Here is a 27,963-nt window from a genome sequence, read left to right as displayed (position 1 = left end):
CTTCAATAAGATATTCTTCATATTTTAGGAAAAGGTCATTCATATTTTGTAGGGAGGCAAATATGCAGATGTACGCAAATAAGTCCCTTAGTTGTTTAGGCATGCTGTATTGCACTGCATCGTGCAGAGTGTTGTCCCATACTTTATCATCATTAATGAGGCCTCTTTGTTTTGCAGCTTCTTGGAAAGTGGGGTAGATATTTCCATTTACAGTTCTTAGATGTTGAAAGGATTGTACACCAGAAACATTTAGCAATAGGAGGCGCAGAGAGTAGCGTTCTAGATCAGATAGTAAGTTCACAGAATACATGCGTCCAATAACTTTTTCAGCACCCCGTTGACGTAATTTCCAATGGTCAGAGTCAAACACATAGTGTAAAGGAATGTCTGGGTATAATATACTCCTTGCTTCTTCATGGTCTTGATTTAGTTTGAACCAAGCTGTCAAATGAATATTGCGTTGAGAAGCTATGTGTGCTGCAGTGGAAATGTTATTTGGGTTGAAAAATACAGTTTGTTCGTCAGGTAGATGTACTGCTAATCTGTGTATGGTATGTGATTGATAATGCATTTCAAATCCATTCAAACGCCATGCTGCTTCTGGAGCGCTCACATATCTTGAATTCAGAAAAGTTTTAATTTCATCATGATTTAAAGTACCCTGTTCTTGAATGACAACATTTGCACAATCATGACCTTTGTATACATATTTAAAAAGGTATTTCACGCTTTTCACAGAAACACAGACTTCAACATTAATGTGGCAATTGTACTTGAGGGCTAGATATGGATTATATGGTACAACCCAAGTGTTATCAATTGTCTTGCCATTAAAATTTGAAATTTGGCCTGTGTTTTGTCTTCTGTATTTAGGATAACCATTAATATTTGCAATAGTTTGTTGTTGAAATGGCTTTGGGTAATCCTTAGTGCATTTGCCATTTGTCATACATGGAGAATTTAGATTGTGAACTCCACATGGTCCATGAATCATATGTTTTCTTACAATTTCATATAAGCGAGGAATGGTGGTTATATTTGGAATTTCTGCAGATACAATTTTATCTATTAGTTCTTCTGTTTTTGGTTTACTATCATCTTTAAGAATGAGTAGTATGTGAGCATGTAGTAAACCCCTCTTTTGAAATTCAATTACGTATACAATGGCTTTTGTTAGTCCAAAAATATGATTTTAACAGATATCATTGATTAGAGCTTTTAGTTTTATGTGAAATACTCTTGCAACTAAATCTGGGCGTGCATCAGCATTTTGACCATGTTGTAGGTTATTAATCTCTTCCCATTTGGGGTTGCATGTCATTGTAATGAAAAGATCAGGTTTGCCATATTTTCTGACAATTGCCATTGCATCTTGATAATTTTGTAGCATGTTTCTGGGGCTACCTGTAAATGAGGAAGGCAAAAAGCACAGTTACTTACCGTAACAGGTGTTATCCAGGGACAGCAGGCATATATTCTCACATGTGGGTGACGTCATCTACGGAGCCCCAGCGCGGACAGTTTTTCAAGCAAACTTGATTGAAGTTTCAAGTTTGCTATGCTGCACCACGCATGTGCATGCCTTCTTGCCCACTAGAGGGCGCATCCCCACCTCATGGTCCTCAGTTCCATAGCCAGCAAAGAAGCCATCCCCGGGGAGGAGGGCGGGTTGTGAGAATATATGCCTGCTGTCCCTGGATAACACCTGTTACGGTAAGTAACTGTGCTTTATCCCAGGACAAGCAGGCATGATATTCTCACATGTGGGTGACCTCCAAGCCAACCAAAAAAGGGCAGGTGGGAGGATGGCAATTTAGGAAAACAGATTACGCAAAACTGACTGGCCAAACCGGCCGTCACTCCTGGATAACATATCCAGGCAGTAGTGGGAGGTGAAAGTATGAACCGAAGACCAAGTGGCAGCCTTGCAGATATCCTCCACCGGAGTAGACCGGAGGAACGCCACAGAAGCTGCCATCGCTCGGACCTTATGTCCCGTGACTCGACCATGAAGCGCGAGACCAGCCTGAGCGTAGCAAAAAGAAATACAAGCAGCCAACCAGTTGGACAAGGTGCGCTTGGAAACAGGACGTCCCAACCGATTAGGATCAAAGGACAAAAATAATTGAGGAACCTTCCGATGAGACTTGGTGCGTTGAAGATAAAAGGCCAACGCTCTCTTACAGTCAAGCGTGTGAAGCGCCGCCTCCCCAGGATGAGAGTGGGGCTTCGGAAAAAACACCGGAAGAACAATGGACTGATTGAGTTGGAAATCAGACACAACCTTAGGTAAAAATTTAGGATGGGTGCGAAGAACCACCTTGTCATGATGGAACACAGTAAAGGGCAGGTCCGCAACCACCTTGTCCCGAGGCCGCACGCTCCGCTCAGGCTGGTCAACCGAGGTCGAGGGCAAGGTCGGGGCCGAGGCCGAAGCCCCCCCGGGGGCCGAAATCGAGGGTACTGAGACCGAGGCAGCCGACGCCGGGGCAGCCGAAGGCGGCTGGAGGTGCGCGAGGGCACCAGACAGCTCCGAGGTAATGAGCGCACGGAGTAAGTCCTGAAAGGCGGGAACCCCCATCATAGTCGGCAGATCCGGGGCCGGTGGGTGCTCCCTCGAGGGCGACCTCGGTCTCGAGTATTCCCACGGGGCACCCGACTTCGACGCTCGGGGCCGAGGATGACCCACCCGCCCCCGTCGATGAGCCCGAGGATGGCTTCTTCGAGGCTGGAACAGAAGAAGGAAGTGAGGACTTACCCGTCGTCGACTTCGGTGTCGAGGACACAGGCTTCGACGAAGTAGGCTGTCGGGGCGAGGTCGAGGGAGTCGAGGCCGAGGTCAAGGCCGGGGCCGAAGCCGAGACCGACGTCGAGGCCTTCCCCGCCATGGGGTCCACAGCAAAGAGCTCTGCGATACGAGCGCGACGGCGGCGGAGGGCCCTTTGCTGAAAAGTAGAGCACCGAGTGCAGGAGTCGGTCGGGTGCTCAGGACCCAGACAAAGTAAGCACCACCGGTGGTGATCGGTGATCGAAAGGAGTCGATCGCACCGGGTACACTTTTTAAAGCCCGTCAAGGGACGGGACATGGACACAAAAAACGGCCGGGAACGAACGAGGTCCCGCGGCCGCGGCTACCGGGAGCCCCCGGAGCCGAACGAAAAATCTTTTTTTTTTTCGACGAAAACCTAAACACAAACAAATAAAAAAACAAAGTAAGCACAGCGACCGAGAAAGAAACACTCAGCCGCGGTGTCAGAAGGCAAAATAGAAGAGCACAAATTCCACAGGGCTTCTGGCTCCGCGGAAAAGACTGAACTGAGGACCACGAGGTGGGGATGTACCCTCTAGTGGGCAAGAAGGCATGCACATGCGTGGTGCAGCATAGCAAACTTGAAACTTCAATCAAGTTTGCTTGAAAAGCTGTCCGCGCTGGGGCTCCGTAGATGACGTCACCCACATGTGAGAATATCATGCCTGCTTGTCCTGGGATAATATAAGTTTTTCCAGGAATTAGGCCTGCATCATTGGCTTCATTAATTAAATAGTCTATTAATCCTGAGTATTTTTCTACTCTTAATTTTGGCTGATTTTGACGTGTGTAATTTAGTCTGTTGGCTTCAGTTTTAACATATGCATCTACAATATATTGTTGTGTAAGCCGGCCAGCATGTAAGAAGGGATTAAATACATCTCTAATGGAAAGACGGTACCCATAATATTGCATCTGTGTTACTCTAACTCTAGTTTTTCGTGACTGATTTGTTAAGCCTACTAAGGCTTGTGGTCTCTGTTGTAAAGGTATGTCAATTTCCCAGCTTTGATCCCCATATGGGAAGAGCAATGGGTAAACCATAGGTTCCAGATTAGGATCAAGGACACTAATTTTTTATGTTATCCTTTGTGTTGGATTGTCTGCACTTGGTTTGCAGTGTATAAGAAAATCTCGTTCCAGTAGTGGTTCTCCGTCATTATTTTGAAAAATAAATGCAACTTCATTATGTGTTGGTGCGTTATATTGCCTTTGGTCATTTTTACGATCTTGCACTATTGTCAGTTACCTCCTTAGTAACATTGCCTGTTTTGATGGCATCATCTTCATATTCCTTTTCAACCTGTTGCAACATTTTGCAGGCCTCAGCAAATGGGTTGTACTGTGCCATAAGTGTGCTCAGTGTTTGCATAAGTTCTGGATTTATTCCTGAGTTAGGTGAAATGAGCATTCTTTGTTCTGCAGCTTCAGAGGGATCTAAAATATATAATTGTGCATACTGTCTGTTTTCTCCCTGTTGTGGGTGCAGTGTGCCTACGCTATGACAAATTGATCCATGGATGCGGAAACAGTATGGGCCATGGCCAGGAGGTGGAGCAATGTTTGCTCCCATGGAGGCAAATGCTAGGGCACTATTTATGGATCGTATATTATCGAAGAAATTTTTGCTGTAGTAATGTTGACCGGTCATGAGTTGTTGGATGAAAGGATTTGTAGTAATTGGGGGGAAGATGTACTTTTCCTTTTGAGCAACATTGTGAAAATTTAGAATCTGAAGGTATTTTTGCTTCAAAATGTTTAGCATTACAAAAGTTGCAGATATGATCTAAATATCCGCATGTGTGTGTTTTAATGTTGTCCTCATGAATATTCAGGATGTCATTCATAACTGCCATTGGTCGTATTTTGGTCCTCGACTGTTGGGAATGGATTTTTTTCTTCTGTGACAGAGGTGTTATAATGGGTTGGTATAGGTTGGTGTGTTGCTGAGATTCTGATTGTTGTTCTTCTGTTATCACAGTTGCAATTTTAGATTTTTGGTGTTTTGAATATTTTGTACTTTGTTCAATAGTTCTATTTGCTCGTCTTTGTTTTTCTCTTTTTGCATGTTTCTGACACAGTGATTGCTGTTCTTCCGGAGTCAGAGTTGCTATTTTAGTTCTTTTTTGTTCTAATATTTTTTTACGTTGGTTTTCCTTTTCTTGAATAGACATATTTGCTCGTCTTTGTTGTTCTGTTTTGGCGTGTTTCTGACGCAGTGATTGTTGTTCTTCCAGAGTCAGAGTTTCTATGTTAGTTCGTTTTTGTTGTTTGTTTTTTTGACGTTGATTTTCCTTTTCTTGAATAGTCATACTTCCTCGTCTTTGCTGTTGTGTTTTGGCATGTTTCTGACGCAGTGATTGTTTTTCTTCTGGAGTCAGAGTTGCTATTTGTATTCGTTTTTGTTCTGCATTTATTTTAAGTTGATATTCCTGTTCTTCAACAGATCTATGTTTTCGTCTTTGGTTTTCTCTTTCAGCCTTTTTTCTCTTCAACTCTACCTGCTGAGGTGACTGTAGTTCTTGTAGATGTCTTTTAGTAGCCATGGTGTTGTTTTTAATTTGTGTGAATTTTCCTTTAAGTGTGTTTGTTGAATGTTATGGTTAGAGTAGCTTGCTGTTGGCACTGTGTAGTGTAAAACAGTGAGTACTGACACTGTGGAGGCTATTTAGGCACACTTACTGGTGAGACACAGTGAGTGCTCTCACATTTTTTTTTTTTTTAGTCAGAATGAGTGATGGGTTTGTTTTTTTTGGTACACTCACTACTCTCACTGCAACCAAGCACAACCCTTCCCTCAAAGAAAAGTAAGATCACTCCTTAAACCCCAACCAACCAAACCTGTTCCCACAAAGCAAAGCAATATCACTGCCTGACCCCAAGCAAGCACACCCCCTTTACCCAAACCAATGCAAGATCACTTCCTGCCCACCTCCCCAGCACATTCCTCTCCCAAAGTAAATTAAGATTGTTCCTTGCCCCCTACTAACCACGCCCCTCCCCTCAAAGCACAGCAAGATCACTCCCTGATTTCAACCAATCACACCCCCTACACTCAAACCAATGCAAGATCACTCCACGGCCCCCTCCCCAGTACACCTCTCGCCCTTGGCTTATCCGAGAATCTCCCTGTTTCTAAAGCAGCTCTGGCAGGGTATGATGCAGGCGTCTTGTAGCAATAGGGAAACTGCTGCTGGAGGAAACAGGCACTCACAAATCTCCGCAGTTGCTAGAATAGATGTGTAGAGATAGGCATTTATTTAGTTTTTTATTTCTGTATGTATGTCTTTCTTTTTCTCTCCCTGGCCCTTTTCTTTCTATCTCTCTCCCTTGACCACGGTCTGTCTTTTTTTTTTTTTGTTTGTTTCTCTCTTTCTTTTCTTGGCTTCTGGCTGGCTGGCTGTCTTTATTTCATTTTCTCTCTCTCCTTGGCCGCTGGCCGTCTGTATGTATTTTTTTCTCTCTCTCTCTCCTTGGCCACTGTCTGTCTCGCTGTATTTTTTTTCTTTCTCTCTCTCTCTCCTTGGCTGCTGGCTGTCTGGTTTTCTGTCCGTCTGTCTTTCTGGCACCCTGTCTGTCTGGCATTGTTTCATTCTCTCTCTCTCCTTGGCCGCTGTCTGGATGGCTGTCTGTCTTTCTTTCTATGTGTCGCTCTGGCCCCTTGTCTGTTTGTCTTTCCTTCTGTCTGTCTTTCTCCCTTTCTGTCTGTCGCTCTGGCCCTCTGTCTGTCTGTCAATCTTTCTTTCTCTCTGTCTCCTTGGCCGCTGTCTATCTATCTGGTTTTTTTCTTTCTCTCTCTGTCCTTGGCTGCTGGCTGGCTGGCTGTCTTTCTGGCCCATTATCTGTCATTCTTTCTTTCTTTCTCTCTCTTTTTCCTTGGCCGCTGTGTGGAAGGCTGTCTTTCTGTCTGTCTGTCTTTCTGCCTGGCCCCCTGTTTATCTTTCAGGCTGTCTCTCTGCATGGCCCCCTGTCTCTCTCCCTGGCCCCCAGTTTTTGTTTGTCTGTCTCTCTGTCTTTCTGCCTGGCTCCCTATTTTTCTTTCTCTCCGTCTCTCTGCCTGGCCCCCTGTTTTTCTTTCTCTCTGTCTTTCTGCCTGACCCCTGCCTTTATTTCTGTCTCTCTCTCTTTCCTTGTATGGATGGCTGTCTTTCTTTCTGCCTGGCCCCCTGTCTCTGTCCTTGGCCCCCTGCCTGTATTTCTCTGTCTCTTCTGGCCTCCTTCTCTCTGTCGGCCTCCCAACACACCCCTCCCTCCAAAGTAGCTCCCTTTCCCTCTTCCCCATCACTTCCTTGAGCCGTTTAGTGTTTTTTTGTTGGGTTTTTTTAAATCTTGTAACAGCGGCTGCACACGGAACCGACACTCTCCACTAACAGGAGAGAAAATGCCGGCGCTGCCGCTCTGTAACCGCCACAGCCACTCTCCTCCCGGTCGACAAACCGCCAAATGCGGCCAAAGATGACCGCGCTAAATGACGCTCCACAGTCGCGCGCCTTCTGCCCCCGCATGCGCCGTGAGGTTAGAATGTTGCCACAGAAGCACACCTCACGGCGCCACACCGCATGAATTTGAGAGCGCATGCGCGCTCTAGCGTTTTATTATTATTGATTGTTTTAATATGAAAATGATAAATAAATAAAATGTGTGTAAATCATGATTCCTCAAACACCAACCTGAACCTGTACGTCTAGGCATGGGCTACTTTTTATAAGAGTCCATTATCTTTTACCTATCTTTTAACTGCCCTAAGACTTATTTTGAAAGAATATGGATGTTTCAAAATTCCCAAATGGATATCCATGTGCTTGAAACATCCATATCCCAGTTTTGCAAAGGTAAAAAAGGGATATCTAACTAGCAATGGGGACATGTTATGGGCGGGATTAGGGAGGACTCAGTATCAGGATGTCCAAGAGCGATCGAACATGTAGAAATGTTCCAAGTCTAAAAAAGTACATCCAGAATTTAAGCCTGTTTTCAGTTACATCCAGGGTAGCAAAAGTTGTTCTGATTGAGCAGCTGACCACTGGAGGGATTAATTTGTAAAGTGGTGATTGTTATGTATCAGTTTTTTCAAATTTACATCTACTGTCTTTATATTTGCACAGTATAGTAACATAGTAGATGACGGCAGATAAAGACCCAAATGGTCCATCCAGTCTGCCCAACTTGATTCAATTTAAATTTTTTTAAATTTTTCCTTCTTAGCTATTTCTGGGCAAGAATCCAAAGCTCTACCCGACACTGTTCTTGGGTTCCAACTGCCGAAATCTCCATCAAAACTGACTCCAACCCATCTACATCACTGCTCCTATGGTGTTGCAGAGTCTGGTTTCTTTTTGTCTACATATTTCTATTTTTAGTTTGTGATTATTACATATTGGGCGAGGGTATTTCTGTGTGTATGAAAAAGACATGGTTTTCTGTTAGCATTGCCTGTACAAGATCAATTGACTATGCAGGATCTGGTTTGTTTAGTTTTACAATGCATGTGTTGGTGTTCTAGTGTTCACTGCAGTGTTTAAGATGCTGCCTTTTCCTAGGTGCACCCTTGTTGTGTGATTCATGGATTATTACTAAAAATAACTTTTTTTTATATAGAGGAGGAGGGTTTGTTAAAAAATGATGAGCACTGGCTGTCATATATACTAGGTACACCACTGATTTAATGACCTTATTCTAACCACTAAATTTCCCTGTCCTGCCTCACCCAGCTACTTTATCATGCCACCCGGCTGGAAAAAAATTTCTGGGGAGAACACTGAACTCCAATAGTTGGAACAGAAGGACAGTGCCGGGAAGACTTCTATATCCCAGAAATGCCAAAGAAAAGTCCATGATCAAGTATTTTATATCACATTCACTGTTGGTTTAATCATGAGCTGACAATGAGTATGACTCCTGGGTAGACTGGATAGACCATTCAGGTCCTAATCTGCTACCATTTACTACGTTAGTATGTTTCACAGATCTGGTACGTGGAAGTGACACTATTTTGTTCCTATGAAGAAGAGGCATCAGTTAACTTTATCAACATGAAAACAATCAAAATTCAACTAAAATAGATACCTTTGGTGAAATTATACTCTCCACGCTGCTCTCCAAATTGCATTCAAACACATGGGCTTTAGTTAGCTTCTTATCCCAATGGGCCGCTAGCCAGATTTTGGCCAGCGGCCCTCTCTTGCTCAGAACAAAGTGTGCATAGAACATGTTTCAGTCGCCTACAAAACAGGGTGATATCTGTTAAAAAAAAAATTAAGTCAGTAACCAAATTTTGAAGAATGCCACCATGCATAAATTCACATCAACATGTTAATTCAAATTAAGCATTGAGAATGAAGCTTACTTTATTAATGTACATTAAATTAATCCATACTAATGTATGTTAGTAAATGAAGCTCTTGCCTCACTGTACAAATTCAGATGTTGGCAATTACCCTACAGTTTACAATTAATTTCCTATAAAGTACTAAATAGTTTAAGAAAAATAAAAATAAAAAGGTTAGAGACGTTTTCAAGAGACGAAGCCTTTTCTGCATCTTTGATTAGGTGGCTTTTGTTCTACTTTGAGGCTGTCTGCTTCTTGCAGATGCCTGGCACCTAGCATAAGACACCAACCTCAACACACACCTCCCAAGTATTCCCAGGAAGAGCTACTGCAGCCTCCTTTCAAGTTTTCATTGACAGAACAAACAACCAATTTCCAGATACTTCCAACCATCCAGTTATCACTAATTTTATTTTCATCAAAAATGTATATACTACACAACACCGCCACCAGTCAAATCAGTGTTTTACAATTTAAAAAAATTCAAAATCCATTTAATATCCGAGATACTGCTGAGAAAATGAAGTTTACTTCCCCACAGCATATTCTAATATCATACCTACTAGGAAATTGCATTCAAACTTGGAAAAAGGTAGACTTGAGGCTAAATAAGCAGAGTAACAAAAAGCAACAATGAAATTGTCCATTTAGCTAAGTCAGCTTAGAGATGTATCTTTAAAATCTCTGGGCTACATGCACAAAACATGGTCGTTAAGACCGTGTGAGTCGCTGTTGGCCGACTCTGGAACAGCGATTGATGTTCCAAGAAGTTTGCATGCAAATTATATTAGATGTTCGATCAGTCACTATGAGAGCGACCAACACATGCAAAGAGCCTTTGTGAAGTCTTTGAGTGGGAGGGGAAGCCCCAAAGCAGCCTCTTGCCACTCAGCTGTTGGGGCATAGATGTTGTGCATGTTACACACACACACACACTATCTGCCCCATTAAAACAATGCTGTGCCACCCCGCCACCCCTCCCCCCTCGACAAACCAGAATGGAGGCAGGAGGGATGCCCACTCCATCCAGATGCCCCCCATGCCAGGACCCCCCCAACAACAACAACAACAAAAAAAACCCCACCTCTTCCTTAAAAAGAAACCCCACGACAGGAGGGAAGCTCCACTTCCTCCAGCCATCGGATGCAAAGTTTCTCAACACATGGTACATGGCACTGTGCCGGTCTCCCACCTCCTTCTTCAATCGCCGCTTCTGCCCTCCCTCTTTTCTGCCTGCTCCTCTCTGCCAAAGCGTCACCGGCAGGGATCCAATGCCCTTCTTCCTGCATTCCTCCCTCCCCTAAGCCGATACGAAAAGGATTCCCTGGAAGGTGGCGAATGTTACGCCGATCTTCAAAAAAGGTTCGAGGGGAGATCCGTGAAACTACAGATCGGTGAGTCTGACTTCAGTACTGGGAAAAATGGTAGAGGCGCTGATAAAGGACCGCATCATTGGTCACCTTGACGGACACAATCTGATGAGGACCAGTCAGCGCAGGTTCAGCAAAGGACGATCTTGCTGCACTTCTTCGAGGGGGTAAACAGGCAGATAGACAAGGGTGACCCGGTCGACATTGTACATCTGGATTTTCAGAAGGCGTTCGACAAGGTTCCGCATGAACGACTACTTCAAAAAATTGAGACCCATGAAGAGAGGGTGAAATACTCACGTGGATTAAAAACTGGCTAGTGCATAGGAAACAGAGAGTGGGGGTAAATGGACAATACTCTGACTGGAAGAACGTCACCAGTGGGGTGCTGCAGGGCTCGGTACTTGGACCCGTGCTCTTCAACATATTCATAAACGATTTGGAAATGGGTACGATGAATGAGGTGATTAAATTTGCAGACGATACAAAGTTATTCAGAGTAGTGAAGACGCAGGGGGATTGTGAAGACCTGCAACACGATATAACCACTCTCGAGAAATGGGCAGCGACATGGCAAATGAGGTTCAATGTGGATAAGTGTAAGGTAATGCATGTCAGTATCAAAAATCCCATACACGAATACAAGATGTCCGGGGCGATACTTGGAGAGACTGCCCAGGAAAGAGACCTGGGAGTACTGGTTGACAAGTCAATGAAGCCGTCTGCGCAAAGCGCAGCGGCGGCGAAAAGGGCGAACAGAATGCTAGGAATGATTAAGAAGGGGATCACAAACAGATTGGAGAAGGTTATCATGCCACTGTACCGGGCTATGGTACGCCCCCACCTAGAATACTGCGTCCAGCACTGGTCGCCATACATGAAGAAGGACACAGTACTACTCGAAAGGGTCCAGAGAAGAGCGACTAAAATGGTTAAGGGGTTGGAGGAATTGCCCTACAGTGAGAGATTAAGGAAGCTGGGCCTGTTCTCTCTTGAAAAGAGGAGACTGAGAGGAGACATGATTGAAACATTCAAGATAATGAAGGGAATAGACTTAGTAGATAAAGACAGGTTGTTCACCCTCTCCAAGGTAGAGAGAACGAGAGGGCACTCTCTGAAGTTAAAAGGGGATAGATTCCGTACAAACGTAAGGAAGTTCTTCTTCACCCAGAGAATGGTGGAGAACTGGAATGCTCTTCCGGAGTCTGTTATAAGGAAAAACATGTTCCGGGGATTCAAGACAAGGTTGGACAAGTTCCTGCTGAACCGGAATGAACGCAGGTAGGGCCGGTCTCGGTTAGGGCACAGGTCTTTGACCTGGGGGTCGCTGCGTGAGCGGATTGCTGGGCGCGATGGACCACTGGTCTGACCCAGCAGTGGCAATTCTTATGTTCTTATGATGTCAGAGGTGACATCAGAGGGAAGCCTTCCAGGTCAGCGGGCGGAGATCCCAGTTACCTCCTTCAGGCCTGCTCCTTCCAGCTTTCAGCCACATAAGGACGCGTTGTGGGCAGCCGCTTTTGCACGTTGCATGTGGCGACCCAGAAGCCTTCTCTCAGATGTCAGAGCCGATGTCAGAGGGAAGGCTTGTGAGTTAGCCAAGTGCAGTGTGTAAGAGCCTCTTTTTTTAGCTTAGCTAAGTTTTTAGTCTTTTTTTAATTTTTACTACATATTATTGTAAACCGTTTAGATACCTGTATGATAAATGGTATATCAAAAATAAAGAAAACTTGAAACACTACCCGTCATGCGCTCTGCGTGACTGAAGTCAGGAAGGAGCAACCAAGCTGGTCAGCACTGAAGAGAGTGAGCACATTGTAGCAAGTAAGGGAGAAGGAAAAATTATGTTCTCACCTGTTAATTTTCTTTCCTTTAGACGCAGCAGATGAATCCAGAGACCAATAGGATAGCACACATCTAATAGCAGGCGGACAGAGAAACTGATTAACAGGTGGTCCTATTAACGGGCTCTCCTCCTGTATCTTCAGTATAGCTCCTTGCCCAAGCATCCGTAACCATCAATAGGAATAGCATGTAAAAAACTTCTTTCCCATAACAAATCTTAAAAGGCAATAATATAGAATACAACCATCAATAACAAACTTTGAAAGTTGCAAAAGAAAAAACCAACAGACAATATCCAAAAAGGGTGGGGCTCTGGATTCATCTGCTGCGTCTAAAGGAAAGAAAATTAACAGGTAAGAACATAATTTTTCCTTCCTTAGCAACAACAGCAGATGAATCCAGAAACCAATGGGATGTAGCAAAGCAATCCTCAATCTGAGTGGGAAGCAAACGCCGCCTCCACAACAACCGAAGCACTAAACGCATCCACCGCATGCGCCCCCACATCCAACTGGTAATGCAGAGATAAAGCACTTTCGGAAGACCAAGTAGCCGCGAGACAAAACTCCTCCAAGGGAAAAAATCTCTGGACCGAGTCCAAGAAATAGCCATCACTCTGGCGGAATGGTCATGAATTTCTTTCACCAACCGCTTCCCTGCCATCAAGCAAGCGTAAAGAATGTCCTCCTGGACCCATTGAGCGATGGAGGCTTTGGATGCTGCCATACGCTTGTGGCGTCCCTTGAAGAATACAAAAAAGGTGATCTAAACAACTAAAAGTACGCAATTTCAAAAAAATGCAGTGAATAAAAGCACGTCTCCCCATTTCTCCTCCCAGGAAGGAGGATGGAAAAGTGAGAGTATCAAAAAAGAAAGGATGACACCTCCTTAGAAAGAAATTGTGGTACCGTCCGAACTGAAATCAGAAATAGGAAACCCGCCGAACAAGGCCTGCAACTCAGAAAACCGCCGAGCTGAAGTCATGGGCACAAGAAACCCCATGTTCAACGGCACAGCCCTTTAGAGTCTCAAAAGACAAGGATGAAATGAAGCCTTCGGTAAACTGCGAAGAAGTACCCTAAGACTGTACTCCGGACAGGGCTTTCTAAGAGGTGTACAAATACACCATACTCTGCTTAGGAACTAAACTACATGAAGCTGAGAAGTAAGCGAAGAGCAATATACCTAGCCCTTGTAACAAACTAAGAATGGCACTTGAAGCTGAAGAGAATTGAATGCTAAGCCCTTGGCAATACACTTGTGCCAAAAAAGAACTCTGGAAGGGTGCAAATGTTGAGAAGTACCCAAGAAAGGAAAAACCTCCAAGAGGAAGCAGAAGCCACAGGTGAAGACGTCTGTATCGCCTGGATAAGAGAAGAAACAACCTGCTTCGCATAACTCTTGCACATCAGCCATGACTTTTCAAAAGCTAGGTCGTAATACCAAAGTAGTACGAATATCCATATTGGTGAGTAAATCCGGAGATGCCAGGAAACTCAACTGTCCGGCTATCGAAAGACTCATCAGATCCGCATAGCAAGGATGGCGCAGCCAATCCAGAGATTCTACAAATACTGTGCCCTGAAAGCGAGCTTGAGATGGCAAATCCAAGCCATCATCAACCAGGGGAAAACACTGAAAAAAGAGAAACCAAAGGCAAGAAATAAGCCACGCTGCTACCCCCTCTGACTCCCACTCCCTGTGCCCGCCGAAGAAGCTAGGAAGCTTAGTATTTTGAGACGAGGCCATGAGGTCTAGTTCCAGGAGATCTCACTTCCATAAAAAGAGCTGGAACGCCTGAGCCAAAATTCTCAATATCCAGGATGTAGAAGATTTCACTATTACTAACATTTACACTTTCTAGAGCGTACACTGTAACATACAATAAATGGGCCATGCTCAGATTTCGTGGAGAGAAAGTATATCCAAACTCTTCCTGACCCATAAAATGATCTGCCAAAAGAAGAGGAAGATGAGGGTCCACCCATTGAAGTAGAACCACAACTTTACCCGCCAATTGAGTACATCACCTACTGCCCAGGCTGTAGAGAAATACCCCCATCATAATGCTGACTGAAAAGACCTTTAGCGTCATTCTGGAAGAATGGTCTGAAGCTCCAGAAACGGTAGCCTGACCATACTCCAGAGTAGAAGAATGAACAAGTACTGAGTCGCCTCTTAAGACCAGACTCCTGGAGCTGAGGATGGAAGGCCCCCCAACCCGACAACCCGGGATGTTTGGTGACCATGAACTAGTCCAGCAAAGACTGAGGCATGCTTTTGAAAAGAGAAATCTCGCTGAACCACCAAATAATACAGAGTGATGCTTGAGGAGCCTACCAAATAATTGGAACCCTGAGATACTGGGAACCACCGGAACAAAAGCGACTGCTGTAGCGTTATAATGGGAAAGCAAGCCGAAGTTCCCAGTGGAGTCATAAACATGGATCCTAGAACCTGTACAGAATCCCATACTCTTGGTCATGGTGACCGAAGAAGAATGCAAACCTGAGACTGTGACCCATCGCCCTAGTCTCTGGGAAGAAACACATTTCTCTCCTATATGAATAAAAACATCTCCCCGATATACCTATAAATAGTACAGGAGAAAAGAGCGCTGTGCAAATTCGAAGATTCACATCCAAAGAACTGAGGAAAAGAAACCACCCTTTTCGTGTCAGTCAAATGGCACGACTGGAAGCAGTCAGTCAAGAAGAAAGTAGGTGAATCGCCTGGAAGCGCCAAAACGGTAACACTGCCCACATTTTCTAAAATGTTCATGAAGCCTTGAGTAGGCAAAATGGCATGTGTCAAAACCGAAAACGCTGCTCCAAAAGAGGCAAGCAAACCTAGTGCCGATTTGGAGTCCATAGTGAAAATGTAAATATTCTCCCAGTTTTTCTGCAGAAATGTGTAACCCTGAGAAACTAATTCAGCAGAATGGGATCCAGCCTGCCCAATGCCCCCGTCTTGGGCACCATGCAGTAAGTGGATCAATGTCCCTTAGTTCCTGAAGAACTACAAGAACTGCCCTGAGGACCAGAAACACTTAAAAGGGAAACACAAAACATAGAGACTCCAAGAACGAACCGGAAACCTGAGAAGGATACAAAGTTGCAAGCATCCTGAAAAATGTTCACAGTCCCCTGACCTGACATTATAGCGTCTCCTCCCTCATGAGAAAGCCTGAAGAGTCATTGGAAGAAGTCAAGATCCCCTCAGAATGAGGGAATGGCAGGATGGCAGGATGAGAACTGTAGGATCTGTAAGAAGAAAGAAATTCTAGGAAAAATCAGGTTTCACAATGTAAAGAGGAATATACTGGAACCATGAAAACAGTACTAACTCCATGCAACGTGAGCGAAATACATATGTCCTTTAAAGTGAATACGTACTAGATGCAATCAAGATGCTGCATCTACCGCCCCATGGAAAACAACAGCATCCTAACAGGTATCAGGCAAAGCTCACATCACTAATGAGAGCTTCAGGGATGAGGCTAACAGCCTATAGCACGCGCTCCTCCGCGGGTTTGATAGAATAGGTAACTGGCTCCTGGTTAGAAGGAGCTGCACAGCCCTTCCTGTCTGGTCGGGGGGATCCGTCTAGCATGTGCCATGAGAAGATGGCAACAGGAGAAACCAGCGTGACAAGCATGGAAGTCCAGGCCCTCTCATAAATAGGGAAAGAGAGAGAGGAAGATGCAAAGTGTCATTATGCCCATAGAGACAGCACGAACTTGGAAACTGAGTACTACCTTTAGGCATATATATCCTATGCCACTACTAGACACATGCAGCGCAGCACAGAGGCCCAAATAAGAAGGACAGTTACCAACAGACAAAGGCTCAATTTGCAGGGACCCCAAGAGAGACAATGAGATACCTGTGCCGTGAGTTGCCATATGTCGGCCCAGTCCGGAGACAAACCGAGACTTGGTGACCTAGTGCTAACCCCAGAGTCCGATTAAATTAGCAGCTTCCTTCAAGGCAACACAGACATAGACATATACATATGCCCAAGCTTGTCCCAAAGCTGGTGAAACACATACAACTTGTCTGAACTGGAAAGGAGAGAAGTCACAGCGTACCCTGACCAAACTCAGCTAGAAATAAACTACTGAAACGCTGTAGCTCTCCCGCCATCGCCAGAGACCCAAGCTCGCGCCTGATTCTTGCTGACAGATGGCCACTGCATCAACGCTCCTAGAAACATAGTCAGATTGGGCAGACTGGGTGGACCATTTGGGTCTTTATCTGCCATCATCTACTATGTTACTATGTTATTATGGATGGTGGGAAAGGGCAGACTGGATGGGCTACTAGGCCTTTATCTGCCATCATGTTTCTATGTTTCTAAGGTACAATTTTTCATTTTGGACATATGGTAATCTACCCACGGGTACTTTTCTATCAAAGAAAAAAGCCAAGGAAAAACCCCTTACAATTGCACAAAAATATACATGCGCTCATACTAAGTAAAAATGTGAAGAAATCAGCAAACTAAAAGCTTGATAAACTCTTTCCTCAGTTTAAGAATGGAGTGAGAAAGGCTTAGAGAATCAGGCTTCAGAGTGGAGATATATCCTAACAGAGCTAGAAACTGAGAACCAAGGAACCAAGGTTCAAATTCTATTGATGCTCTTTTCAATCTTGGACCAATCGCTTAACTCTCCTTTGCCTCATGTACAATCTTGGGCTCCATGCAATAGCTACTCCTGACAGAATTCTGAGCAAGTGTGCAATGCAGAATTTGCACATAATTCTTCAGAAACACAGAATATCTGCTGCGATAGATATTCAAAAGATAGAAAGTTTATTTTATTCTTATTCTGAAGTTATTGAAATATGTTAGCTTCCAGAAATTTTTTCAACATAAAGGCAAAGTGAAGCACTGTACTATGAAAATAAGCCAACCAAACTTCACTAATCCGACTCCCTCCCCCCCCCCGCCGCTTCTTACCCTCATCTGGGCACTCTTGAAGATCGGCCCTCGTCTGCTGGGCCTTGAGCATCTGAGCATGCTCAAGGCCTGCGAGTTCAAGGCCCAGCAGACGAGGAGTCCGATATTCTAGAGTGCCCAGATGAGGGTAAGAAGCGGCGGGGGGGTGCCCAATTGTGTCGGGGGGGATGTCGGATCGTGTCGGGGGGGTGCCCAATCGTGTCGGAGGGGGTGCCGATTCGAGGCAGGGGGGGCTTCGAGGGGAGCAATGCCGTTTCTCGGGGGGGGGGGAACGTATCAAAGCGAGTTTCCATTATTTCCTATGGGGAAACTCGCTTTGATAAACGAGCATTTTGGATTACGAGCATGCTCCTGGAACGGATTATGCTCGTAATCCAAGGTACCACTGTACCTAACAAGGTAACTGAAGATGGTGCCAGAAGCATTAGCAAGTGGGCATCAGTCCTACCTTACAAACTTTAGATTTAGGTGGAGGTGGACCATTAAGGATTTTTTATGGTGTTTGGGAAGCCACCAGGGTAATCTTTCTGGGGTCATTGTCCAGGGGGCCCACTGGGCCATTATGGAAATCTTTAGGGTGGGAGAACCAGATAGGATTACTACTACTATTTATTATTTCTATAATGCTACCAGATACAGCAGCGCTGTATAGGCAATCCCCAGGTTAAGTACGAGTTTTGGTTCTTAAGTTTAATTTGTATGTAACTCGGACTCTGTACAGTACAGAGTCTATAAAAATATTTAAGCATTAAAGAAACAGTCCTCATCTCTCTCCCCCCATGCATCTGTACCTCATACATCTCCCACCATCATATCCAATATTTCTTTCTCCTTTCCTATGCCCAACAATTCACCTGCTTTCTTCATTTCCCCATGTGCACTCTTTCCTCTTACTCAGACACCCATGCCCAACAGTTCTCCCTTTCTATTCTCTCCCTCTTCAGCATCTCTTTCCCTCACTTTCTCCAATCTTCCATTCTATGGCCCAAGTTCATGTTCCCCTCCCTCACTCTATTCTGGGTCCCATGTCCATACTCCCTCCCTTCCTTCTGTGTCCCAACGCAACCCTGCTTCTCCCTTCCTATGATAACACAGTCCCTCTTCCTCCCTTCCATGTCCCAATGTGCCCCCTCGTCATTCCCCTCCGTTCCACGTCCCAAATTTGTGCCTCCCGCGTTCCTCACAGCTGCACTTATCTTAGCAAAGCCGCAAACAGTGGCTTTTGCACATGGTCTGCTGGTCTTCACAAAGCCGTAATCGGTGGCTCCTTTATGCAGTCCACTGACCCGGAAGCCTTCCCTCCAACATCTGCATCAGAGGAAAGGCTTCCAGGTCAGCAGGCCATCGATTGCAACTTTGCAAAGACCAAAGATCATGTGCAGGAGCCACTGCTTGCGGCTTTGCCAAGAGAAGCATGGCTGCTGGAAGGAGGGAGCCAGCCAGAGGAGGTAAACGCGGGAGGCACAAATTTAGGATGTGGAACTATGAGGGGCATGTTGGGACATGGAAGGGAGGAGGAGGATCACGTTAGGTCAGGAAGGGAGAAAGAAGTGGCACACTGACACAGGAAGTGAGAGGCAGTATCCCAGTTCATAAGTACGAGTTCGACATAACTCGAGTATTCTTAAACTGGGGACTGCCTGTACATTAAACACATAAGATATGGTCCCTGCTTGAAAGATCTTACAATCTAATTTGGGATTAAAGAATCTGGAATCCAAAAACTTGGGTTTGTTTGTTTTTTAGATCTCCTTTCCTGTCAGTACACAAATCAGTCCCCACTGGGATATATTTTACTTTCAATACAGTAAATGACTATGTATTATGGTAGCAGTAAGTGCTGTGTTTTCCTGACAGTACACACTTTTTTAATGTAGAGGTAGTTAATGCTAGTTTATTACATCAGGAATATGTTTTTTTGTTATTGGTTTTGACATGTTAAAAAAACAAACAAACAAACCTAGTCTAGGGGTAGGCAATTCCGGTCTAGGAGAGCCACAGGCAGGTAAGGTTTTCAGGATAGCCACAATAAATATGCATGAGATAGATTTGCATTTCAAGGAGGCAGTGCATGCAAATCCATTTCATACATATTCATTGTGGATATCCTGAAAATCAAACCTGACCTACCTGTGACTCTTGAGGACCGGAATTGCCTACCCCTGCACTAGTCTAAACACAGTGTTTTAAACTGTTTTGAGGCCTTATAATTTAAACCCTCATCAGACACTAAAATAAAATGACTACTTCATCTTGAGCTACTATTGAAAAAGGCATTAGCTAAAATTCCAATCCCCTTAAGTCTTCACAAAAAATAATATTTTCTTCACTACAGAGCACTTGGGCCATAGCCCCTAAACATCTGAAATTCTGAGTGAACTAGACACAAACAATCGTTTTAAGCCACATATTTTGAGCAGCTAAACCCACAGAAGTTTCAAACACTGGAAGTACAATTCGGGACAAAGCAGCAGGATTCAGCAATGCAACATACGAAAACATTAGATAAAACATTATGAAACGTCTGCCCAAACCCCTTCCCGATCAACCTCAAACCTACAGAGCCCAGCCAAGCAGCTGCATCCCAGTAAAGAGAAAACCAATTCGCAAACAAGTTTAAGGCAGGTCTATCGCTTCTATCAACTAACTCCCCGAGATAAAGCAGCCACACTGTTATTACTTCCCATTTCACTCTCCGTGTATAGAACCCTTAACACCACCGGCTTCTGTCACCTCAAGTCACGGCAGGACAACTGCAAGCCCGCATGAAACAAGGAGGAAAAGCTAGCAATGCCAATTTCAGTAGGAGCACCTCGGGAAGAAACCGCACACGCATTCACATAGGGGTCCTGCCTCTCTCCCCACATCGGAATAAGAACTCAGGATAACCCATATAAGAACATTTCCAACTGCAGGCCCAGGCAAGTCACCAGGCCTACTGCTGCTGCAGCTACACCGCCGCCCTGCACTGACTGACAGAGCTCCAGCCCGGTGCTTACCGTCAGAGCGGCCGCTTCCCAGCGAGAAGCGGCCTACTGAAAGCAGTAGCGTCGCTCCGACCCCTTCGCTCCTCGGTAAGAGCAGGCGCTCTTCCGCTTCTCTCCGACTCACTACAACAAGCAAGATGGCGGCTGCGACGTTTCCTGCCGCCCAAACTCCCCGTTCAAATCTGCAGGATGTTTACTGTTAAAGGGTCGCGGGACTTCCGGCGAGGGGCGGGGACTCAGCCTCCAGTAACTGCTACATCAGCGCGCGGTCCAGGTTCGTTGCTCCTCGCTGGGACTTATCCTTTCGGACCTAATTCTCACATAAACAAAGTAGGATATACTAAATTAAATCAGCGACTGGGTGATGTTCCCTGACACGTCTGTTTGAGAAGCTGCTCAAGATTTCTAAATAAAGGCTATCAGGACGAGAGGACTGAAAAATATATACATACGGCGCTGAGAAATCCCATCCTCGCTTTCGTATCCTCTTGAAGGCACATTTACTGTGGCTTTTTCTTTCGTGCTGTTTACCTTGAGTGATCGTTGCGGCCTGCTCCGCCTCTAACAGTGTTCAAAGTTCAAGCTAAAAGCCCACTTTTTCGAGGCTTCTTTCAACTCCAAACTCCCACTCACTGTAAGATACCTATGTCCATCCTATTATCCTCTCTGCAAGAAACTCTCCAACCCCTATCCCATTTGTTCTGTCTGTCTGACCTAATTAGATTGTAAGCTCTTTTGAGAAGGGACAGTTTATTATATATAAAAATGTACAGTGCTCTGTGTTTGCCTTTCAGCCCTATAGAAATGATAAATAGTAGTATCCAGAGGGTCTACTCCTTACCCCCTACCTTATTGTTTCCCCTTTTCCTCTGTTCTATTGAAGAAAATTGTAGTTATTTTCCTGTTCCTACTTCAGATGGCCATGATGTATGTTGCTTTGATGTGTTTTGAAGGAGGAGATATCAAATTCAAAGGAACACACATGGGGCTCCTTTTATCAAGCCGCACTAGCGGGGTTAACGCTCGTGACATTTCATCATGCGTTAACCCCCGCGCTGGCCTAAAAACTAACGCATGCTCAAGGGAGGCGTTAGCAGCTAGCGGTTTAGTGCACGGTATTACAGGCGTTAAACCGCTAGCGCAGCTTGATAAAAGGAGCCCATAGTTATAGGCTTACCCTTTCCCTCTGGTATAATTGCTTTTTGTTATAACTTTTGGACTTTGGATCATTTTTATGATTTATGTATGTAAGTGGAAATGTGTCATATATCTGTATCACAATGCATTGAGGTACAAAGGTTTTGGGTTTGATCAATCAATGTATTTGGATTTAACTCATGCCTTTTCTTAATAGTGGTGAGTTACATTCAGGTACAGTTAATACAGTAGTTTAGTGTTTCTGGTGAGCTTAAGTAAAATACAAATCTAATATAATAAAGAGCTAGCCGCGCATGCGCACTCCTATTTGCGTGTTCCGTGCGCATGTAGGTCTGTGGCGCTAATACGTCACCACCCGATCGCCTCCACAAGCCGGACCGCAGCCAGACGACGATCTCCGTTCCTCCTGCCGCCGCCGATCTCCGTTCCTCCTGCCGCCGCCCACCCCCTTCTCTTCCCGCGGGCCCAAATGGCGATTCCAGCAGCTTGTGCATCAGTCTTCACACGCTGCTTCGGCCCCTTCTACTGCCCTGATTTGCTCTGCCGCGTCTCTGATGATGTCATCAGGGACGTGCCAGAGTAAATCAGGGCAGTAGAAGGACCCGAAGCAGCGTGTGGAGACTGATGCAAGCGCTACTGGAATCACCACGTTTGTAGTCCGGACCGCGGGAAGGGAAAAGGGGGAGGTAGAGGAAACGCTAATGCTGCTGCACAGGTAACTGGTGGGAGGGAGGGAAATGGAGGGGGAGGGAATGCTGCTTTGGACAGACAGACAGAGAGAGGAAGGGAAACACAAAATAAGAAAGACACAGGGGCAGGTGCACAGGGAACTGGTGTGGGGGGAGGGAAATGGAGGGGGATGGAATGCTGCTTTGGACAGACAGACAGAGGGAGGAAGGGAGACAGAAAGAAAAGAAGAAAGACCCAGGGCAGGGAGATACACAGAAAGACAGACAGGCAAAGGGGGACAGAGACAGACAGAAAGGACAGCGGGAGCCACGTCAGGAGGGGTGCGGGATGCGGCAGCACTTGGGAACTTTTCCAATGGGTGCAACTGGGCGGCTGTCAGGAACCTCTGATCAGGGGCAGAGCAAGGTAAGAGTATCATAGGGATAAGAAGGAGGAGGGGGATAAAAAAGGAAGGGATGCCTACTGCTGGACAGGGAGAGAAGGAAAGAGGTGCTGATGGACAGGGGGGGTGAAGAAAAAGGAACGGAGGACTAATGTTGGACAGGGGGAGAAGGAGAGAGGTGCTGCCAAAGGGAGAAGGGCTGCTACTGCATAAGGAGAGCAGTGAAGGGGTGGTGGTGGTGGACACAGGGGAGGTAAAAGGAAGGGAAAATGGACAGGGGGAGCAGGCAAGGGGTGGTGATGGACAGCCAAGGAAAAAGAAAGGCAGAAAGAAAGAAAGTGGCTAAGGAGAGAGAGAGAAAGAAATAAAGACAGACACACACACATATGTTCTAGCACCCGTTAATGTAACGGGCTTAAAGACTAGTTTATAATAATTTTTAAAGGGGGAAAGTCATTGATGTTTTTCGGAAGGAACTAAATGCCTTTTTGTTTGGGGTGCCCCAAGTTCCAGCCTGACCTTCTCCCCAGCTTCATTCCCAAGATAATTGGTATTAGTAAATAGATTCTGCTGCATAAAATGGGACCTGCAGTAATTTTTAAAAAAGCACAATAATGCTTCATAGCACACAGTAACTTAACATCTTTAGAGGACCTAATAGCATCCAAGTGGCAGATGAAATTTAATGTGGACAAATGCAAAGTGATGCATATTAGGAAGAATAACTGAAATCATAGTTACCAGATGCTAGGGTTCACCTTGGGGATTAGCGCCCAAGAAAAAGGTCTGGGTGTCATTGTAGACAATAAGATGAAACTTTCTGCCCAATGTGCGGCAGCATGTAGACAATAAGATGAAACTTTCTGCCCAATGTGCGGCAGCAGCCAGAAAAGCAAACAAGATGCTAGGAATTATATTTAAAAGGGATGGTTAACAGATTAAGAATGTTATAATACCACTGTATCGCTCCATGGTGTGACCTTACCTGGAGTATTGCGTTCATTTCTGGTTGCCTTATCTCAAGAAAAGGTTCAAAGAAAAGCGACTAAGATGATAAAGGGGATGGAATTCCTCTTGTATTCTTATATGAGGAAAGACTGAAAGGGTTAGGGCACTTCAGCTTGGAAAAGACGCTGCTGAGGGGAGATATGATTGAAATCTACAAAATTCCGAGTACAAGTGGATCAGTTTTTTTACTCTGCCAAAAATTACAAAGACTAGGGGACACTCGATGAAGTTAGAGGAAAATACTTTAAAACCAATAGGAGGAAATATTTTTTCACTGAGAGAATAATAGTTAAGTGCTAGAACTCATTGCCAGAGATTGTGGTAAGAGTGAATAGCCTAGCTTTTAAGAAAGGCTTGGAGGAATAGTCTGTTATTGAGACAGACATGGGGGAAGCCACTGCTTGCCTTGGATCGGTAGTATGGAATGTTGCTACTCTTTGGGGTTTTGCCAGGTACTAGTGATCTGGTGTGGCTGCTGGGTTCATCTTTATGTCTCATATTCCGGATAGATTTCAACAGAAAAGATCTATAACTTTAAGAAAGAAAATTAACCCAGACCATTTTTGGTCTCAGTTCTTAAATTCGCTACCTTCTTCTAGAGCAGTGTTCTTCAACCTTTTTACACCTATGGACCGGCGGAAATAAAAGAATTATTTTGTGGACAGGCAAACTACTAAGACTGAAATAAAAAAAACCCTTCCCTAGCAACAGCAGCAGATGAATCCAGAGACCAATGGGATAGACAAACATCTACCAGCAGGTGGAGATAGAGAAACTGATTAACAGGTGGTCCTATTGGCTGGCACTCCTCCTGTATCTCCAGTATTCTCTATCTCCCAGCAGGAAATGGTCGCTATTCATCTAGCTCCTGAATTCTGGCTGTGATTGGAACTTTATTTTCTCCTGTTGAGGTTTCTCTTCAGCAAGACTGCCATTTTGTTTCTCCTGTTGAGGTTTCTCTTCAGTGAGCTGGCAATGCTATTTCTCCTGTTGAGATTTTCTCTTCAGTGAGACAGGGGTGTCCGGCTGAACGGTGTCGGCTTTAGGGATTACACCTGGGCCCCCCCAGGTCCCTGCCTCACCCTCCCTCCATTGCTAGAGGGTCTGACTGGGTCTCAATTTTTATTTTTATTTTTTTGGTGTTTTCTCCTACCTGATGATGGCTTGGATTTGCCATCTCAAGCTTGCTTTCAGGGCACAGTATTTGTAGAATCTATGGATTGGCTGCGCCATCCTTGCTATGCGGTTCTGTTGAGTCTTTTGACAGCCGGACTGTTGAATTTCCTGGTATCTCAGGATTTGCTCATCTAGGGTCCAATCAACATGGATATTCGTACTACTTTGGTATTGCGACCTAGCTTTTGAAAAGTCATGGCTGACGTGTAAGGGTTATGCAAAGCAGGTTGCTTCTTCTCTTGTCCAAGCGATGCAGATGTCTTCACCAGTGGCTTCTGCTTCCTTTTGGAGGTTTTTCCTTTCTTGGGTACTTCTCCACATTTGCACCCTTACAGAGTTCTTTTTTGACACAAGTGTATTGCCGAGGGCTTAGCGTTCAATTCCCTTCAGCTTCAAGTGCCATTCTTAGCTTGTTACAAGGGCTAGGTATATTGCTCTTCACTTCCTTCTCAGCTTCATGTAGTTCAGTTCCTAAACGGAGTACGGTATATTCGTATACCTCTTAGAAAGCCCGGTCCGGAGTACAGTCTTAAGGTACTTCTTCGCAGTTTACCGAAGGCTTCATTTCATCCTTGTCTTTTGATACTCTAAAAGGCTGTGCCATTGAAGTCGGGGTTTCTTGTGGCCATGGCTTCAGCTCGGCGGTATTCTGGAGTTGCAGGCTTTGTTTGGCAGGGATTCCTATTTCTGATTTACAAAATCTGGGGTGTCAGTTCGGACGGTCCACAATTTCTTTCTAAGGAGGTGGCATCCTTTCTTTTATGTCACTCTCACTTTTCCTTCATCCTGGGAGGAGAAATGGGGAGACGCGCTTTTATTCACTGCATTTTTTGAAAGTGTGTAGCGTTCTCAGCGAGCTAGGTTTCTAATGACTTTTAGTTGTTTAGATCACCTTTTTGTATTCTTCACGAGACACCTCAAACGTATGGCGGCATCCAAAGCCTCCATCGCTCGATGGGTCCAGGAGAACATTCTTTACGCTTGCTTGATGGCAGGGAAGCGGTTGGCGAAAGAATTTCATGACCACTATTAATTTCGATCCAGAGGTTTTTTTCCTTGGAGGAGTTTTGTCTCGCAGCTACTTAGTCTTCCGAGAATGCTTTCTCTCAGCATTACTGGTTGGATGTGGGGGTGCATGCGGTAGATGCGTTTAGTGCTTTGGTTGTTGCGGAGGCGGCGTTTGCTTCCCACCCAGATTGAGGATTGCTTTGCTACATCCCATTGGTCTCTGGATTCATCTGCTGCTGTTGCTAGGGAAGGAAAAATTATGTTCTTACCTGTTAATTTTCTTTCCCTTAGACGCAGCAGATGAATCCAGAGCCCCACCCTTTCTGGATATTGTCTGTCGGTTTTTTCTTTTCCAACTTTTGAAGTTTGTTTTTATTGAGGGTTGTATTCTGTATTATTGCCTTTTGAGATTTGTTATGGGAAATAAGTTTTTTACCTGCTATGCCTATTGATGGCTATGGATGCTTGGGCAAGGAGCTATACTGGAGATACAGGAGGAGTGCCAGCCAATAGGTCCACCTGTTAATCAGTTTCTCTATCTCCGCCTGCTGGTAGATGTGTGCTATCCCATTGGTCTCTGGATTCATCTGCTGCATCTAAGGGAAAGAAAATTAACAGGTAAGAACATAATTTTTCCATCTCTGCCCCTTCCCCCAAGCTCGGTCCTTTAAACCATCTGATCCCATCTGCACAAGCCTCAAATAGTTATGATTTTATATTGAATGTATTTTATTAAAGTATAAAAAGAAGCAATATTCTGTACAATTGTAATTTTATAAATACAAATAATACAGGACAAGGATCAACAAAACCCCTGTGTCCCCTTCACATATATCCCCTTTACTATCAATAAAATTGAATAAGCCAAATTATTACAGAAATATCATGCTAACAGAATACCGCAGTCACATATGACAGGGCACACATGAATAGTGTTAGGGGAGTTCAACTAGGGCAACTGCCCCCTGGACAGAGAGAGCCCTAAGCCAGCTGGAAGCTAAAGAGGCACTGTCTGGGCTTTGTACTCCCAAGTTATGTCAAACACTAGCTCTAGCAGGATACATATTTCAAATCTGATATATTCTAATCACAAGATAGAAATAAAATTATTTTATTTCTACCTTTTGTCATCTCTGGTTTCTGCTTTCATTGTCTTTTCACTCTCTTCCATCCAGTGTCTGCTCTCTGTTTCTTCAATCCAGCATCTGCCCCTTCCAGCCACTGTCTGCCCTCTCCCCCTTCCATAAGATATCTGCCTTCTTTCTATGCCCCTCTCCCCTTTCCATCTAGCCTGTGTCCCTCTCTCCTTTTTACATGATTCATTCTGCTCTCTTCATTTTTATCTCTCCTACACCAGATCTAGCAACTTTGTTCCTCTCTCCTTATTTATCATCTGACCCCTTCCCAACATCAATCTCTCTCTACTTTCTCATTCCTCTGTCTCTCCCTTTTCCCTCATCTGATCTCTCTATTCCATCCTAACACCTTCCCCTCCTCTAATCTCCCTGCCAGATGTTTTCTTCCTATTTTCCTTCCTCCCCTGTCCAGCAGTACCCCTTCTCCCTTTCCTCCTCCCCTTATCCAAAAGTAACTCCCTTCCCTTTCCTTCCTCCCCTGTCCAGCAGTACTCCTCCCTTTCCTCCTCCCTTTATCCAACAGTAACTCCCTTCCCTTTCCCTCCTCCCCTGTCCAGCATTTCCCCTTCCCCTCTGTCCTCCCCTGTCCAGAAGTACTCCTCCTTTCCCTCCCCTCCTTCCCTCTCCAGCAAATGTTTCCTCTCTTTAGCCTAGCGGCAGCTCTGTACCAAAGTACTTTTAACTTCGAACAATAGTTTAGCCACGGTTTCATGAGGCATTCTCGGGACCTTTGCTAGGCCGACCAACATCATATCATCGAAGCGGGCCGGCCTAGCAAAGGCCCCGAGGCTGTCTCTTGAAACCTCGGTTAAACTACTGCTTAGGGGCAACTGTGTGCCGAAGTTAAAAGCACACACAGCTGCTGGTCTGGGGGTGCGGAGACATATGCAGCGAAGGCAGGAGGCATATGCGGTGGAAGGCATACGCGGCAGGAGGCAAGAGACCCAGCAGAAGGCAGGAGTCCCGGCATACACGACGGCAACAGGAAGTTGCAAGTCAGTTGACGCCAGCACCACAACCTCTCTTCCTGCCTTATGTGCAGTTTGTAGAGAAGACCCGAATCCTTCACGGACCGGCAAGACATTTTTGCGGACCGGCGGTTGA

At 45.1% G+C, this 27,963-nt stretch overlaps 1 protein-coding gene and 1 long non-coding RNA gene across 2 annotated transcripts in view; one reads left to right on the top strand and one right to left on the bottom strand.

Moving 5' to 3' along the window:
- Nucleotides 1–20,469, bottom strand: part of RAD21 (RAD21 cohesin complex component) — a 241,038-nt gene extending 220,569 nt beyond the window's left edge. The window contains exons 1-2 of the mRNA XM_033933156.1: nucleotides 20,314–20,469; nucleotides 8,876–9,049 (exon numbers count right to left, since the gene is read on the bottom strand). Coding sequence (XP_033789047.1) covers nucleotides 8,876–9,019 — 144 coding nt within the window. The 5' untranslated portion in view covers nucleotides 9,020–9,049; nucleotides 20,314–20,469. The remainder of the gene's footprint in view (nucleotides 1–8,875; nucleotides 9,050–20,313) is intronic.
- Nucleotides 20,470–20,548: 79 nt separating this feature from the next.
- LOC117355881 overlaps nucleotides 20,549–27,963 on the top strand; it is a 42,645-nt gene continuing 35,230 nt past the window's right edge. Inside the window, exon 1 of the long non-coding RNA XR_004538468.1 lies at nucleotides 20,549–20,935. This is a non-coding gene — a long non-coding RNA (uncharacterized LOC117355881). The remainder of the gene's footprint in view (nucleotides 20,936–27,963) is intronic.

This window comes from Geotrypetes seraphini, chromosome 2, assembly GCF_902459505.1.
Source record: "Geotrypetes seraphini chromosome 2, aGeoSer1.1, whole genome shotgun sequence".
NCBI lineage: Eukaryota > Metazoa > Chordata > Amphibia > Gymnophiona > Dermophiidae > Geotrypetes > Geotrypetes seraphini.
Note: the sequence above shows the minus strand (reverse complement) of the source record. Positions and strands in the feature narration are given on the sequence as shown.